Source organism: Panicum hallii, chromosome 3, assembly GCF_002211085.1.
Source record: "Panicum hallii strain FIL2 chromosome 3, PHallii_v3.1, whole genome shotgun sequence".
NCBI classification, from domain to species: Eukaryota; Viridiplantae; Streptophyta; class Magnoliopsida; order Poales; family Poaceae; genus Panicum; species Panicum hallii.
Genome location: NC_038044.1, coordinates 26,882,264 through 26,900,689, shown reverse-complemented (window position 1 = coordinate 26,900,689; position 18,426 = coordinate 26,882,264). Strand labels below are relative to the sequence as shown.

The 18,426-nt window shown below is 41.8% G+C and overlaps 1 protein-coding gene across 2 annotated transcripts; it reads right to left on the bottom strand.

Annotated features, from left to right (window-relative positions):
- Positions 1–337: 337 nt before the first annotated feature.
- On the bottom strand, positions 338–8,095 carry LOC112884276 (phosphatidylinositol transfer protein 3-like). Of its 2 annotated transcripts, XM_025949659.1 has the most exons (5): positions 7,965–8,095; positions 2,972–3,148; positions 2,750–2,849; positions 2,318–2,550; positions 338–711 (listed from the first exon to the last, which is right to left on the bottom strand). In XM_025949659.1, the coding sequence occupies exons 1-5, from the start codon at positions 8,037–8,039 to the stop codon at positions 475–477; spliced, it is 822 nt and encodes a 273-aa protein (XP_025805444.1). In that variant the 5' UTR covers positions 8,040–8,095; the 3' UTR covers positions 338–474. The 2 variants fall into 2 exon arrangements, with proteins under 2 accessions (XP_025805444.1, XP_025805443.1); XM_025949658.1 differs by lacking the exon at positions 2,750–2,849 and having other exon boundaries at positions 2,318–2,548.
- Positions 8,096–18,426: the final 10,331 nt, after the last annotated feature.

Genomic DNA, 18,426 nt, shown 5'->3' with positions numbered 1-18,426 from the left:
TATCGGCTCTTTCGCCCGAGACCGGAGAGCAGATCAGCTCTTTACCGGAGAGCCGATCGGCTCTTTAAACGGGTCGGCAAAAAGAAGCCGCATGCTCGCAAGAGTTGGACCCGGATTTTGGCAGACCATTCACGCGCACGTTGCGCGCCCTTCACCCAAAGCCCGAGCCCAAGCCTGGCGAGGTGAGCGAGCGCCCGTGTTCTTCCTTCTTCCTCTCACTTACACTTGCAAGAGCATGGAGAGCATCCAACTATTTAAGTTTGGTTCCCTCCACCTCCACCAGCGAGGTGGGGACTAACTTGTTGCCATACACCTATGCACTAATAGGCCTTTGAGATTTTATAGGAATTATTTGGATTTACATGGGTTAGGCCCAAATATTCCAACAGATAGAGTTCAATCTTCGTCCAGTTTAATTAACTACTGACAGTGGTGTTAATGTGCTCTTAGCACGGAACAGGAACTCATTCAAGATCAGGATGAACAGGTGTTGCCATTGGCTTGTGTCCAAGCTCCCCTCATCTGATCTCGTCTTCTCATTTTCTCGGCATACTTGTTGATGTCCAGGCCGGCTGTGTTTCTTCCTCCAAAGGTAGACTCCAGCTTGTCCAGGTCAAACATATCACCCATTATCCTCAGGCTCTCTGAATTGTTGTTGTACACAAATTTCACTTTCTTATTCATTTTTGGCTCGAGGAAGTGCTTCACTATCTGCAAAGTCAACAGAGAGAAAAGCTATTAAAATTTTTCATTGGATAGAAATACCACATTCACAAAAAGGCATCTATATCAACATAGAGAAAACTTGTTTAATTTGCTGTTTTAGTCATATATTGATAAGTCCAAAGATAGAATAAAGCCAGAATTCTATTTGTAGATGAATAAATGCATAAAAGTGTTCAGTAACATTCTGCAAATTAAGCTAACAACTGATCAGCACCACATTCTCTGTTCGTGTGGGATTCTGTTTGTGTGGGCTCTGCCAGTACAATGTGTAACCTATACTGTAGGATATTGAATAAATACTCTTTTTCTATTAATTCATAAATACTTTTCTAGGGTAAAGATCTTGTCAAAATAAGAATCTTTGAAAAAAATTACCTACTAAGTAGCAAGTTCACCGGGAGAACACGTCCTATTGTGTATACTACTTTATAGAGTAAATTACACCCAGCATACAACAACTTGTATAATTATATCATTTTAATCTAACAAGTAACAAAATATGCAAGCTGATACACAAACTTGTCAAATGTGTTTAGATACAGTCACAGATACTTCACGTGGATGTATTTTGCCAGCCACATTGGCACGTGATGTGGACGGTTTTATGCATGTAACCCCCTATTTTTATCCCCTTCTCATCTAAGTTTTAACCATGCATTTTTTGTATCTCTTGACATCAGTGAAAAAAGTTTAAAAACTTTAATGATGGGTGACAAGTGTATCATTTTTTTAATCCAAGTTATGTGTTAACCTAAATTTGACGTGTAAATTTTATGTGCATAATAACAGTAAAGTCTAAAATTTTGCAATTTCTCTGACTTTACATGGTTGATTATTGCAAATCAGATAAATCCAGTACTAGTATATTAATAGTATTAATTACTTTTTTCAGTTCTAGTGTTGATGATATATTTTTTTGATTTCATGAAGTGCATATTAAATCATCGAAAAATGACTGCGCAAAGCGCAAATGTTTCTTTTAATCCTTTTACTTCTGAAACAAGAACTAATGAAGTGTATTGTAGAAATAACGGCTCCAGCATGATCTTGTTGTCAAACTTTGATTAAAAAATATATACTTTTGATTAAGTTTTTCTAATCCTTTCACTGATATTAAAGAAATAAGAGTTGTACGTTGGTGAAGACATAGATGAGAAGGGGGGACAAACATAGGAGGTTACATGCATAAAACCATCCACATCACGTGCTAATTTGGCAAAATACATCTACGTGGATTACATGTGACCATATATGCACACATTTGATAAGTTTGTGTATCAGTTTGCATGTTTTTCTACTTGTTGGACCAGAGTGATTCATATGTTGCATGGTGGGTGCAATTTCCTCTACTTTATATAACTCAAAGTCAGGAAAATCCATAATAAATCTCTCGGTGCTATCTTAATACAGAACAACCAAGCTAAACAGATTTATTCCACATGTTAGAAAAAGTATGCTTGAGTATGCACCACAAAACTCATATGCATGGATAAGCAAATTGCTAATTCAATAGTTTGTATGCACTAATTCATTAAATAAAGTATACCCTATAATTTTGGGTAGAGAATGTATAATTAGTGTCCACGAATACCTTCCAAAAGGATTCAAAAATCCTTGGCGGGTTGGTTAGAATAGCAACTGCTATCAGTCCTGGATAATATTTTTGAATTATATGCAACGATTCTTGGGTCAATGAAAATGGCGTACTTCGGAAGTCACTCATCCAAACAACACTCTCTTCTTGTGCACCTTCTGAATTCAGCACTAGGTTTTCCAGGTTATACACTAGATATTTTATATGATCCCTCTCTGAAGTTTTCGTCTGTTACACAAGTGAGGATTAGTAAATACGATGCTAAAATGCAATTTAACAAAGAGGTTAAAAACAACCATGTCCATGTCTTACAGCTATTTCTCAGAGAATATAGCCCCTCATGCTGTCAAAATATTACTAGAGCAGTAAACATGCATGCATCTCCAATTTCCATTTCTCTCACTAGCTTCATAACGATTTACATTATATTTATTGTTGGCAGTGTTATGAAGACCATTCTTCCGCTCTTGTCGAGGTAGTCTGGTATGTAAGCTCTCCTAGCCTCATTCTTACTATCCGTGATGTTCTCCTAAATTGGTTCAAGACAGAAGCTTCGGTCATTCAGCATAAGGTAAAATGTTTAATACGATTTTTTTATTTGCAGTAACAAAGTAAAGTATTATACATATGAGTTGAAAAAAAGTTATTCACCCAACAAATTTTCTCTGGCTTATACTGGCGTCTCCAACTGGCAGCTTCTTTCAGACTCTTTGCAGCTTGCACTGTGCTCCAGTTTCTTGCTCGGAGGAACCGACGGATAGTGGCGTCTGACAGGAATTTCGGCATCTCCATCGGTAGGTTGCAAAGGAGCTCCCGGACTTCATTTATCTGCGTGCTCATAAGAATGTAACTGAGAGGTGATTTAAAATGCATCCTTACTAGCTTTAGGAGCATATAGAAGCTGATGATTATCTCCGCATCGATAGACTTTTCTTCACATGACCATGAAGTTTGAACCACTTAAGATGCGAGCGAGGATATACTCGATGCACCAGAATTCGAATCCTGAAGCTAGAGGCGTGGGGGTATGCGAGTGCGGTGTATATGTGTACAAATATATAATCAGTAGGGGAACACTCGTCCCCTCATGTTTCATAAAAAAAAAGTAAATTGTTTGATGTGTGACTTCCATCTTGATTCCAGAATCAGTTTGGTGTGTGCATTTTGTCGACAGATCCCAAAGCCAATATTGAATAAGGTCATAATGCCCTTTAATTTGTATTAATGCCTCGTATTTTAGAAAAAAATCACAAATGAATTTACTTTTTGCAAATCTGCCTATTTTATGTAAGGAAGCTAGGAACTAAAATATTACACAAATGTATGCTTTATTATGTTTTGAAAAGCAATTTATATATATACACCTCTTATTATTGACATACAGCTTATGTTGTATAAGGAGAAACCTTATGTCCTTTTCATTAAAGTGTTATTCGGGTCGGTCACATATGTGCTCACTCAAGAATCTTATTTTAAAATATTAAGAAATACTATAATCAGCAGATAAATATTGCGGCACACCTCCTAGCAGCTAGAACATATATGCATATAAAAAGAAATCAGCACACAAAGCACTTATGATGTTTTCTTGAGTTCTTAAATATTCATGAGAACTATGACCATCTACATGGTCATATATTATTGAATTTCAATAGAGTCATATTTTAGTGAAAATTTGTGAGCGCTTAAAAATTAATGAAAATTTTCTATTATGTTTAATACTTTTTGTTATGTATTATTAAATACATGGTCATATTTTAGTGCAAATTTTTTTGACACCGAAATTGAGATAAATACTTTAATTGCATTTTTTTAATTTTCAAATTACACAATTAATGTAACACCCCATCGAGCAGCAACTCCCAGCTCTTCCGAGGGTTGGGTACCGTCTGCATACACATAGCACCATACTTTAAGGTTCATCATCATTTTATATAAACAGGTGTCAGATCCGGGTCTACGGGACTGCGTCCATAGCATACTTTTTTTAGATAAGGGATGGGACATGATCCATGCCCTACATTTGTTATAACTACTCATAGCATAGTAAGACTAGTTAAACAGTAGTAAAACTAGACGGAGACGATAGGAAACTACCCAAAAAATACTCGGGTAGGACTCCTAGGCTTGTATCCGACTAGGACTTTCATTTAACCCTCTCCCCCCGGACAATATAAGGGTGGACGGGGACTTCCTCCAAACAGGAGATCACTCGATCACCACATAAGGCAATACAAACCACATAGGACGTAGGGTATTACGCTCTCGGTGGTCCGAACCTGTCTAAACCTTGTGTTCCTTATACCTTCGAGTCCTGATCTCGGCGACACTCTACCTACAAACTCACCACCTCGAGGGTATCCCTCGGTGGGTGTGGTGGTAAAACACCGACAGCTGGCGCGCCAGGTAGGAGCATTCATTGAGCATCCACCGGAGAACTCGATGGTATCATTCAATTTCACCAGCGTTGTACTCGATGAGGGCACGGCGTTCACCTTCGGCTCCTGGTTATGTATTGCCGACGATGGTGGTGGCTTCAACAGCCACCACGCTGAAACCAGCGAGCCGACGGCATCTACTCCACCATCCTGCCACGACATTGATGACTTCGTCGATGGTCTCCACGGAATTTGATTTTCCGATCTAATCGAAAACCATGTGGACGAGTCTGGATCCACCCGGCTCCTAATCGTGATCAACTCGAATTCAGCCCAAGCCACAAGGATGACGTGCCATCACCGCCGACCCTGACAACGCGGCTCGACTTCAGCTAGCACCGTAGCACCGTTGCGCTGCTGCCACCGGCTACGACTACTTCGACAAATCTGCACCGCCAACGATTACTTCAACTACTCATCTCGACTAGAAACTAGTCGGGGACGAGCCTTAAACTACTTGGCGACTAGCTCTGCACGGTCAACACTGGTCGGTGATCAACTCCAACTAGTTGGCTTTATCAACAAACAATTGCAGCTCCATCGACGACTACTTGGCGGTTTCATCGACAATTCTCCACGAGTGGGCTTGTTTTGACTACTTCGACTAGTTTTTTGGCAAGAAAACTAGTCGGGAGTGGGCTTCACACAGACAACAACTAGTCAGAGTCGACTTCGACTAGTCGGCTTTATCAACAAATCCTCTCGGCTCCATCCACGGCCGCTGCGGCTCGTCGACAATTGTCCTCAAATCAAGCTAAGTCACTCATACCTTTTCCGACTTGTTCTTCATAGGATCGGATACTTCCTGCTCAACGCGCATTCTCTTCACAGGCCATGTCATGCCTATTCCCGATAACTTGCATGGTCCGCCCTGCAACACGGGCTATCGGGTTACACCCTTGAATTGCGCTCGACGAGCGCTCTCTTTTTCTTTCGCGCAGCGCCGACTGCTCTAGTTTCCTCTCAACGGTTGCTACAATACCTGGGTAGCGTACGCTTTAACTCGTGAAACCTCGACTCTTCTATACGCCTATGCAACTACGCGTGAATGCGGCCACTCTCCCTGTGCAATGGTTTACGGGAATCAGGGATCAGGTGCCTAACGTAATAGGCTACCTACCGGGGACATTACGTGACCCAGCAAGAGTACAACACAAAAAAAATTTCATGCATTCTACGATGCTGGGATTTGCTCCCAACATCATGTATATCAGTTACAACATACTTTTATGTTTACCTTGCAGGGGACCCAACCTGGACCATGCTGCTGGGCGCGTCGGATTCAACTCCGACAAGTTGGCTTCATCAACAATCGCCAACGACTACTTCGACTTCGCGAGAACGCTCGACTACACGTCGCAGACTACAACGGCTATCGCCGGATTCGACTCCGACTAATTGGCCTCATCGACAATCGTCGGCGACTACTTGACTTCTCGAGAACACTCGACTACATGTCGCAGACTACAACAACTACTCTTCAGATTCGACTCCGACTAGTTGGGCTCATCGACAACCATCGGCAACTACTTGAGTTCGTGAAGAAGGCACAGCGATGCGCTGGAGACTACTTCGACTACTCGTTTAACCTGTAAGACTAGTCGGAGACGACTATGCTTGGCAACACGTCGGCGGCTACATCAACTATTCATCTTGCCTACAAAACTAGTCGGTATCGACTCCGACTAGTCGTTTTCATCGACAGTACAAGGTCCAGCGGGAACTTGGATAATAGCTCCAGACTACTTGGTATATACTATGCGACTCATCTAGTTCCCAGGCTCGGGGGTTGGATTCGACAGGGCACTCAGTGTGTTTTCAGCGACAGCTCTCACGCTTTAAGGCTGGACGCTGTAAAACTACTCGGAAGATAATTGTTTAATCATTATTTCTGGGATTTAATTCCGAAATAAGGAGGTTTTCAAATTTTTGACCCAGAGGTCTTATCTAGCCATTGACTCAGGGAACAAGATTTGATTTGAGCGGTAATTTAGGGCGCTTTTGGAGAAGTTAGTTGTTTAACCATTTTTTCAAGGAATTCATCCCGAAAAAAGCGGTTTTCGAATTTCTAAACCAATTTGTCCATCTTAACCATCAAATCATTACCATCATATATTGCATGCCATGATTCTTTTGGATCATTTATTCCAAACCTTGGGGATTTGGATTCAAGGCTTGAGGGCTGCGGAATATGTGTCATCAACGACTTATTTTTTAAATCTTTTAGAAGATAAGGATAGAAGACTCAAGAGTAAATTGACCCTCAGTCTGATTCTATAATTTAACCTAAGGTTTGGGGGCTACTCCATATGGAGTGCGAGTTCAACCGCTTGACAAACTACTCGGGGCATGAGCACCTCATAGCCTTGATGCAGCCAAAGAAGTACTCGGAAGACGCGTCCAGAAGTATTTGGATGTCTGCAGTACTCGGCTTCGAAGAGCACGGGGGCTTGTCAGACCCGGGTCTACGGGACTGCTCATATAGCATACTTTTTCTAGGATAAGGGATGGGACATAGTCCACGCCCTACATCTGTTGTAACTGCTTGTAGTGTAGTAAGACTACTCATGCAGTAGTAAAACTAGTTGGAGACGATAGAAAACTACCTAAAAAGTATTCGGGTAGAACTTCTAGGCTTGTATCCGACTAGGATTTCGATGTAACCCTGTCCTCCCGAATTATATAAGAGCGGACAGTGACCTCCTCCAAACAGGAGATCACTCGATCACCACCTAAGGCAATACAAACCACATAGGACATAGGGTATTAGGCTCTTGGTGGCCTGAACCTGTCTAAACCTTGTGTTCCTTGTACCTTCGAGTTTCTGATCTCGGCGACACCCTACCTACAAACTCACCACCTCGATGGTATCCCTCGGTGGGCGTGGCGGTAAAATACCGATAAAGGGTTAATCGAAAGGTGCTATGGTTGGAGAACAAATAGTTTTAAACATGCGCACGTAGCACTTATGGATCAACTAGACCACATCTAAACTGAGCCGGGTGTCATAATTATGCAATGTCATAGAGTGGGCATATCAACATAAGTGCGGGAAGTCTGTGTGGAACTTTAGTAGGTGCTGGTTTTCAACAAATGATAGTAACACCACTATTTTTTCACGAATTTTTTAAATACAATTTGATTATTTCCTAAAAGTTGTTGACCACATTAAGTGCAGTTGCTAAATGGCAAAGTTCTTGCTTTACCTTTGCCAGTTGTTCTTCTGAAGATGCTGGTGTCAGCGGCGTTTGTTCACTCCTGCTCTTGAAGAGATAACTCATAGCATCCAAATTATGAGGGATGGGTTCCTGGCTGGCTGCAGTGCAATCACCCACTAAAAAAGATATCCCAACCTTCTGGATTTATAGAGCTCGTACACAAGTGTTACATTTCCATGTCCCGGCGCCGATACGAGGACACGAAGACGAATGAAGCAGCAACGGGTAGCTGGTAGTTGCAATACTCCGGTCATGATAATGGATAAACGCGACGCGACGTTAGCACTGAATGCAGTCATACCGACACGCCCATGCTTTCTGTGGGCTCTAGATTGAGGGACGCCGAGATGGCTTACGTGGACGTCCTCTCCGTCAACCAACCCTTTGGTGGCATTGGACCGAGCAGGAACTGGATTCTGTAGAGTGGCATGCAGTTGGCTGGTGAACGTTAATGAATAAAGGGAGAGAATGAGAGTGAGGGGGCGAGAGAGAGAGAGCGCAACTAATTTTCCATTGGCCATTGCTCGGATAGGTCATTTGCAGCAAGGAACTTCAGGGAAAAGTCAGGAAATAAACATGGTCTATGACAGTAGTAGAATACAGAAAAATGCGTTCATGGTATCAGGCTAAGATACTTCTGTTCTGATTGAAAGGGATGGTCATCAAAAGAGATTAATAAGCATGGCTACATGTGTAAGGTATGTATATTCTTATTCGCTGCTGAGGAGACCCAAGCCTATGCTGAGAAAACTCCAGATAAAAATGCATCGTAATTTTGTTAGGCCCCCTCCAATTGCCCAGTCGGCGACGGAATCGTTGGGTAAGGTGGAGCTGATAGACAATAGAGGAATGAAAAACTCCTCCCTGTTCTCGGTTTCAATAGCTCCACACTCTCACATGCCATCTGCAAATGTGCCATGAGCTAGCGTGGAAATAGCAGCTAGTGCAGCAAAATTTGCAGGTTCTCTCTCCGCCGCTGCTTTTAAGGTGTGCTTGGTCCAGCACTGCAAGCGGTAACACTAAGGTCTCCTCCAATGGTACCAGCTAGTACCTAGCTCTAAGTATTTTAAGAGACAACCCTTCCAATAATCTGACTTTAGAACATAGCTCATAATATGAATGACCCCACACGCTATCCTCACGTAATATTTGTAAGGAATATGGTTCCATTTAGGCCATACTTATTGTAATTTTGATGATTGAATGACAACATGATCATTGGGACTAACAAAGTGTCAAGTGAATGTAATCGGGTACCAAGGGTATAATACAAAGCCCAAGCAAAGCAAGAATGGAACAAAGAACTCAAACAAATGTCGAATTGAATGAGTTCAGCAGGAAAATGGCGACTGGTTAAACCGACGGTCGAGAAAATGAACTAAGCGGTGCATTGGTAGGAGCAATGACAATCAAGTTCAGAAATCTCATAGGCACCTGGTAAACCGACGGTGCAAATGAAGGCGTCGGTGCAACCATGCTGTGGTTACTCAGTACGCATATTTTGGTTCCAGAAGGGTTCCCAAGCAAAGTCTTCAGCACCGGTTGAACCGACGGTGCGTCAGTGCAGTGACGCAAGCAAGCTCAGGCATGGCAGAGAGACGTTCAACGACTAGTAGGCAAGCTGAGTGTAACCAGTTAAACCGACGATGGCGACCAGTTTAACCGACGCTTTAAGCTTTTTGGCAAAAAATCAAGTAACGGCTAGGAGTAGATCTCTAGCCTGTATAAGGCCTCACCCTGGGTCATTTGAGGTAGCTGGAGTTCATGAGTAACCTCTTATGCTCAGAAGAAGTTCTTCAAGCCATTGAAGAGCATATTGATCATATCCTTAGGTTTAACACAAGCTTTGAAAGTGTTAGTGCTACGATTAGATCTAGAGAGAGTAAGAGAGCAAGGTGTTCCTGCCTTGTATGCTGGTTCTTGTGTGAACCACAAGTTGTATCTCGGCGTGCCGACCCCTTGGAGTCTTGGTTGCTCGCCGGCAAGTCTTCGACCCTCCGGCTTGGTGTGGAGCGGCGTCGACGACCTTGTGCGGGGGACGTGGAGACCCCCATCCTTCATGGAGAAGCTCCTTAGTGGAAAGCAGCATCAAGGTGTCTGGGAACTTGGCGTGAGTCTTAGCGGCCTAGCCTTTGTGGCAAGTCGAGAGGTGCCCCGAAAGAGACTTGGTGACTGTAAAGCAATATTCTTTATGAGTGTTTCAACAACGTGGACTAGGGATGACTTTGTGCTTACCGATACCATAGGATAAATCATCCATTAAGAGTTTGGTTCCTCACATCCCCTCTTTACGTTTTTGGTTTTCTTATTGCAATCTTATGTGTCTTTACATTCTTAGTGTAGTATCTTGCTAGGATTGGCTATAGGTTGCAAAGCTCTTTAGGATGAGATTTTCACACTAGTTGAACTCTAGTTGCACATCTAGATAATATATTTTAGTTTATGTTTTGTGCTAACTAGTTTGAGCTATAGGTTAAGGATTTAAGAATTGCCTATTTTAACCCCTCCCCCTGTTAGACTACGAGCTCCGATTCCATTGGCAAATTGTGAAAACCAGCTCATTGGAATGGTTAGGCTTCATCACCTAGTGAGTTAGCTGGTCAGGGAAGGGATGGATCCATTAGGTATGGCTCCGCGGTTCGATGGCACGGGCTTCCAACATTGGACGGTGTTAATGCAAATTTTTCTCCAAGCATGGGGCCTAAATGTTTGGAGAGTAGTGTGTGATGAAATGAAAAATGATGGTCATCAAGACAAACAATATGATGTTATTGCAAAAGGTATAATATTGTCTTCTCTTTGTGACACTGTGTTCCATCGTGTGTTTGCTTGTGAAAATGCTAATAAGCTTTGGACAACTATCATGAAGAATCATGGTGGCACAAAAGATGTTGTTGAAAGATACCATGTTCTCATAGATAAGCTTAATAGCTTCAAGCAATTTAATCATGAGGATGCTGGTGTCATGTACTAACGTTTGAATGTTCTTGTGAATGAGATTAATTCCCTACCTGTCAAGCAAATTGAAAAGACGGAACTCAATCGCAAGATCCTTCATTCACTTCGAAGGACGGATTATGATTTGGTGACCTCCATTCTCTATAAGAAAGAGCTCAAGACAATGACACCAAATCAAGCTCTCAACAAGGTGATCGCCCACGAGCTTCACAACGGCATCAAGCCAAGAGAACCACCTTCTTCATCGATACATAGTGCCCTTGCTAGGAAGAAAGCCAAGAAGTTGAAGAAGATGGTGATCCAAGAAAGCTCAAGTGAAGAGGAAGAAGAGGATGCGGCCAAGAGCTCCTCAAGTGATGAAAAAGAAGAGATGGACCCCAAGCATCTCAAGCAAGCCAAGATCTTGAACAGAAGCTTGAAGAAGATCAATATGATGCAGTACATGGTCTTCCTCAAAGATGGGCATCATCTTCAACTCATGAAGGTTGAGAAGATCGAGCACAAGAAGAATAAGAAGCAAGAAAAGGAGGAGGAGAAGCCCAAGCGTGAAGCTCTTGCTATCTTTGCAGAGTGGGTGAGCGATGGTGAAGATTCAAGCACAAGCTTAAGTGATGAATCAATCAAGAGATTCACCACCCGCACCAACATTGGCGAATCATCATCAAACATGTGCATTATGGCCAAAGGTATGAGTGAAAGCGATGTAAGTAATGATGACTCCGACTCTCCTTCATTTGATGAGCTTCTTGACTTGATCCATGAGCAACAAGGAGTCATGAAAAGACAATCTAAAGAAATCAAACAACTTAATGCTCTTAATAATCTTCGATTTCTCCCGAACTCCATCTTGAAGGTGTCTTCCGAGTACTTACTTGGCTGCACCGAGGCTGTAAGGTGCTCATGTCCTGAGAATGAAACTAATGACTCTTTGAAAATGGAGCAATCTATCACTTTTGCAATCCCTATCTTCAAGGTAGATTCTTCAACTTCTTGCATTGATTTAATTGATGAATCTTGCTCTAACCCTTTCAATGAGAAATGCTATGAGAATGTTGTTGTAGAATCATGTGATGATCTTATTGCCAAGGAGAACGATGAGCTCAAGCAAGAAGTAGAAAGGCTCGGGAGGGACTTGGCAAGATTGAAGGGCAAAAGCATTGTCCAACCTTCTCAAGATAACCAGGAAGACATGGTGAAGAAGCTTGAGAAGGGAGCAACCATGACATGCTTCAAGTGCCATCGAGAAGGCCACAAGTCCTACAAGTGTTCTCAAACCAAGAAGATGGTTCCGGATGAGAAGAACAAGAAGAGCTTCACCATCAAGAGTTATCTCATCTACACCAAGCCCAACCGGAGAAATAAGAGCAAGAGCACCTCCTATATCATTAAGAAGAAGAGCAATGGTAAGATGGTTGCCCACAAAGTTGGGAAGAAAGATTGGAGTTGGAACCACCCATTTGGGTGTCCAAAGAAGTCATCACCAACATGAAGGGGCCTCAAATGGTGTGGGTTCCAAAAGACACTTGAAGCCCGAAGATCGGCAACGGGGGATTTGGAGTTTTGGCTCACAAGATGATGAGAAGAATCAAGCAAAGAGGCCAAGCTCATAAGATTGGACATTCATTGCCCAAGTCCCCCATAAGGTGAGGTAGCTAGATTTCATTTCAAGCATCATGTAGCTTCATTGCCCTGCTAGGTTGTATGCATGTGTTGCATTTTCTAGTGTTATCTATATATGGTAGGTTGCTTGTGTTTTGCTCTAATCCATGAGCAACCTACATGGTTTGATAAGTGTGTAGAAAAACTACACGGTGTTCGCTTTCATGGTACATGGACTTCATGATGTATGTATTTCATTTTTGTACCATGAACACAAGCTATAGGATAAGCTTCCTATTGTTGTAAAAAACAATGTGCATACATTTGATTGGTGATTCAAACACTAAATGCACACATTTAGGGGGAGTTCATTCTATGGTTTGTGATTTTGGAGACTAACAAGTTTGCAAGCTTATCCTTTGTAGTCTCTCGACAATGCGTTTCCTATGAAATCACACTAAGAGAATATTGTTCACTCTCAATGTGAATTAACAACTGTATAGACGTGATAAGAGTAATCTTTGTGCTTTCATGCATATTGAGTCATGCTCTATCAAACTTAAATTCCACATATAAGTTCATAGGCTATGTGCTCATACATTTGCTCTTCTTGGTGTACCCAAGTGCTTCTTCACTCAACATCTTTCAAGTGGTAAAACCAAGGTAACTAGTACAACCCCCGGAGGTATGCAAGGTTCAAACTCTTTCCGTTGGTTTCATTGTCAATTCTTTGATCTTTTAGAGCTACATCCGTGCATGATATGATCTAAGCTTTCTTGATTCAAATATCTAGTTGTGCACTTGATTTTCACATTATCATTCCGTGCACACATTTGTGGAAAGCTTAGCTCATGTCATGCTAGTTTTATGATTTTGTGATCCACCCTAGTGAGCTTCAAAATGGTATCTTCATTAATATCATATTATTTGGATCATGATTCATGAAGCTAAGTTCCTAGGCTACTAATTTTTCTCTTTGAGCTATATTGTTTTGCTAGGCCCTTTTAGGTGATTTGATTCTAAAGGGGGAGAAGTGTGGAATCAAAGCAAATTATGGGGCAAATATGAGGGAGAAGTAGTGGTCAAGCAATGTTTGGGGTACAATAAATCCAATAAATAAATCCAACACTAAATTCAAAATTTTGGGAGAAACAAAGGGAGAAACTATGGACTTAGGGGGAGGCCAAGTTTAAGATTGGATGGTGGTAAGCATCCTAACAAGTGTAAGTGATTCAATTTGTCAATTCTTGTAAATTTTTGCTTGCTTTGATTGTGTTGTCATCAATCACTAAAAAGAGCGAGATTGTAAGGAATATGGTCCCATTTAGGCCATATTTCTTATGATTTTGGTGATTGAGTGATAAAATGATCATTGCGAATGTGATCAGATCCCAAGGATATAATACAAAGCCCAAGCAAAGAAAAAAATGAAGAAAGAACTCAAAGAAATAACAAATTGAATGAGTTCAGTAGGAAAAGGATGACCGGTTAAACTGACGGTCGAGAAAATGAACCGAGCGGTGCATTAGTAGGAGCAATGACGATCAAGTTTAGAAAAACTCATACGCACTGGTTGAACCGATGGTGCAAATGAAGGCGTCGATGCAAGTGTGATGTGGTTACTCAGTAGGATGTTTTGGTTCCAGAAGGATTTCCAAGTAAAGTCTTCAGCACCGGTTGAACCGACTGTGCGTCGGTGCAATGATGCAAGCAAGCTTAGGCGTGGTAGAGAGCGTTCAACGGCTAGTAGGCAGGCTGAGTGTGACCGGGTTAACCGATGGTGACGACCGGTTTAACCGACGCTTTAAGCTTTTTGGCAGAAAAGCAAGTAACGGCTAGGAGTGGATCTCTAGCCTATATAAGGCCTCACTCCGGGTCATTTGAGGTAGCTGGAGTTTGTGAGAAGACTCTTATACTCAGAAGAAGTTCTCCAAGCCATTGAAGAGCATATTGATCACATGCTTAGGTTTAGCATAAACTTTAAGAGTGTTAGTGCTAGGATTAGCTCCAGAGAGAGTCAGAGAGCAAGGTGTTGCTATCTTGTGTGCTGTTTCTTGAGTGAACTACAAGTTGTATCTCGGTATGCCGGCCCCTTGGAGTCTTGGTGGCTCGCTGACAAGTCTTCGACACTCCGGCTTAGTGTGGAGCGGCGTTGACAACCTTGCACGGGAGACGTGAAGACCCCATCCTTCATGGAGAAGCTCCTTAGTGGAAAGCAGCATCACCTGTCACCTTGGCGTAAGCCTCAGTGGTCTAGCATTTGTGGCAAGTCAAGAGATGCCCCGGAAAAGACTTGGTGACTGGGAAGCTATACTCTTTGTGAGTGCTTCAACAACGTGGACTAGGGGTGGCTTTGTGCCTACCAATACCACGGGACAAATCACGCGTCAAGAGTTTGCTTCCTCTCATCCCTTCTTTACGTTTCCGCATTTCTTATTGCAATCTTGTGTGCCTTTACATTCTAATATAGTATCTTGATAGCATTGGCTATATGTTGCAAAACTTTTTGGAATAAGATTTTCACACTAGTTGAACTATAGTTGCACATCTAGATAATATGTTTTAGCTTATATTTTTTTCTAACTAGTTTGAGCCACAGGTTAAGAATTTAATAATTGCCTAATTCATCCCTTCCTCTCTTAGAATACGAGCACCGATTCCTTTCAATCTTGATGTGCGTGCATAATGCTATCTCTTGATCAAGAGATAGCTCATCTCTCTCCTATTAAAATATGAGAAAATATTGTAAGAGCTAGCTTATATATGCAATTATTGGAGGAGGCTTAATGTAATCAGGTTGCGCTGGTGTCTGTTACAGTGGAAGCAAAAGTCCGATTTGTTTGATTTGCTGTAGTAACGTATTCCATTCCCCTAACCGGAGCAGATAGCTGGAGGAGCCAACTCATGCTTGACACAAACATCAAGCTTTTCTAGGACATTGCTGGTGAACACCTCTACGGCCAGGCACTCTTGAAGAAGCATGACATCGCCGGGAGGGGAGGCCCTGCGCCGCTCCACGAGGGCAAGCAGGGAGCAGCGATGCCGCCGATGCAGATCAAGTTGTGGCGACAGAGACGCTGGAGCTCGCGGGGGAAGCGTTGCGTGCGAGGGAAAGCCGTCGGGCGGAGGCAAGAAGAGGAACTGGATCGGATAACACACCAGGTGAGAAGCGGTATCTAGTTTCTATGCGTCTCTATCCGTTCAAGCTGCAATCAATTACGAAGCGGTCCAACCAAACAGCAAACAAACGTAACGTGTGGCACTCTAAACCGATTACAGCCTAAAATGTCCAAACCAAACAGCACCCAAGTTTGATCCCAAACGTGACAATGGTTTTGAACAACTCCGACGCCTCATTTGCCAGACCAAGCCAGTAGGTTCTTCATTGACATCACAAGAGCATTTGCTACCATGTTTACATATCAGCCGATATGAATGAAGGACGAGCCGTGCAAAGATGATGTCGACACTTTCGCAATATCGACGACAACACTGGTGCACGTCTAGCTCTGGCTATACAGAATTTAGTTTGAGTATCAGTTATAAAAAGTCTGACCAAATTACCACTCTTCAAAGACCCAATTCAGCATTTCACCAATCTACTAAAAATTTTCTGTCACAGGATACACTGGCATAAAAAGCCACATAAAGATGCTTTATACCCAATCATTCGAAAACGGCTTGCGTCCTCTGAGTTATCGTGGCGAATGGCATAAATTTAGCTCATGCTTTGTCGTAAAATCATGCCATCATATGCAAGCACATCACATGCAATTCCCAAAGACAAACTCTTGCAGCGCCTCTGTGATACCTAGATACCCTGGTTTCCACACACCAATTAACACTCACCCGAAAGGGACTTCATCGAGACATGGCACACCTCAAGTTGTTCTAGGATCGACAGGCAGCCTGGAGCACCTTCAATCGTTGTTTGTTTTTGGGGCAGCACCTTCAATCGTTGTTGAGACGGAGCAAGAACGATAATTCAGGGTTTGGAAAATTAGAGCAAAGGAAATTGAAAATTGGATAAAAAGGTAAATGTAGATTGATTTTGATCGATTGTTGTCCATGTCCCTTCATATATGTAGGGTGGGAGGTCTTGCCTACATGGATTGCCATAATAAATCATGACAAATTAAAGCTTTCCTCTTAGAGTTGACATAACCAGATACCTTGGTTTCTAAAACCGGGTACCTAGTTTCCTTGATCTGCATGGCTGACCAAAGGGTTCACAAAACTGAAGGATCCAGTTTTGCAGCCTATAAGCACCTTTCGACGGCCATAACTTTTGCATCTAGACTCCAAAATATATGACTCATATGGCTATTTTGATCATCTCTTTGAGGGCTTCCTCTTGACGATGCTGTAAAATACATAATTTGAACTTATATTACTGCTGTTCCAAGTGCTTCTTTATGTCATCAATAAAATCATGCCAGATATGTCCAAATATGTTGCTCACAACCTACAAAACGTCTAAATACATAAAACTTGCACTAGAAGAAGGTAAGGCCAAGCTCCGAGGATCTTTCTAATAAATATAAAGCAGTCAAAAGCAGTCAAATCTTCAAAAATTGCAAGATAATCATGCAGCTATGCCTTATTCATATGTTGGGATTATTACCCCACTGTCTTGGGCATACCCTTGTAATTATTTACCTTGTGATAATGCTAATATATCAATGCAACATCATATTATACATTGCCCTGTTTCGCATTCAAATTAGATCATCAACTACTGATTGTTGTCGATGATGACAGGGATAAAAGTGTGTTTGTTGGAAGCATGACAGTGAGCAAGATTCAACGTATTTGCAGCCAAAGGTGGTGCTTTTCATGTCCCGGCACTGGGGCATGACTACCCTGACGGAAAGGCCCCACTGCGAGAAGATTTCCACACTGGTACATTGTGGAAAAAATTATCACCTTAATTCAACAATACAATTTTCTATTACAATAGATGCCAATGTATTGCTACAGAAATTGAACATTTGGCCAAGTTATAAATTTATGGCAATATAACCGATATATTATCGACCAGCTTCAGAGAAATACAAATGCTTGACTTATCTTAAGTTGACAATACAAATTCAATAGCATAGACATCATTGTTAGATTAACAACCAAATGTGCAAATAGGATGACTGACCATTGAACTTTTGTGAGTTTCTAGATTCTTTAGCTTGGCGTTCATTATCCTAACATATAGATATTCCTGTCCTTGTAGCTTTTTTTTTTCAAATCCAAGTAAACCAAAATAATCTAAATCAGCTAAATTTCTAAAACAATTTTTCATACAACCCAATGCCAAAAATGGGTCAATACAAACCAAATGTTCTAAACGTTGGAACAAAACACATCAGTCACTTAGATGCGACAGGATGACTCAATATTTGACTGTTGGATAGAAGCTTTTTGAAAGCACTGCTTGGAAATGTACCATCTGTTTAGGCATAAGTACTTAATAAACATGTAAGGATCTTGATACCAGACGGTTATACATGCTTGACCATGAGCATTTTGTAAAAGATTGCACATGACTTTTGGCTAAAAAGCAACTTTTTAATTTTCACCAACTTCGTCTTTGTATATGTAGGTGTGTTATCGAGAGCTGAGCTTCTTTCGTTCTTTGCAACCTTTAACGACTGCTAGATTTTCCTAAATCCATCTGCTTTATGGTATGAACTGTGAAGTGATGCGCGTATCTTTCCTTTTTATATATATAATTCCCATGGCCACGTTGCTCTTTGGATTCACAACTTCGCCTGCCGCCACCATGACGAATAGCCATTACCGGCAGCCACATCATGGGAGTTGGCGCATATGTAAATCCATGGATGCATATCCACCTAGCCATCTTTGTGGCAGAACCAACCTGAATTATACCGGCTCA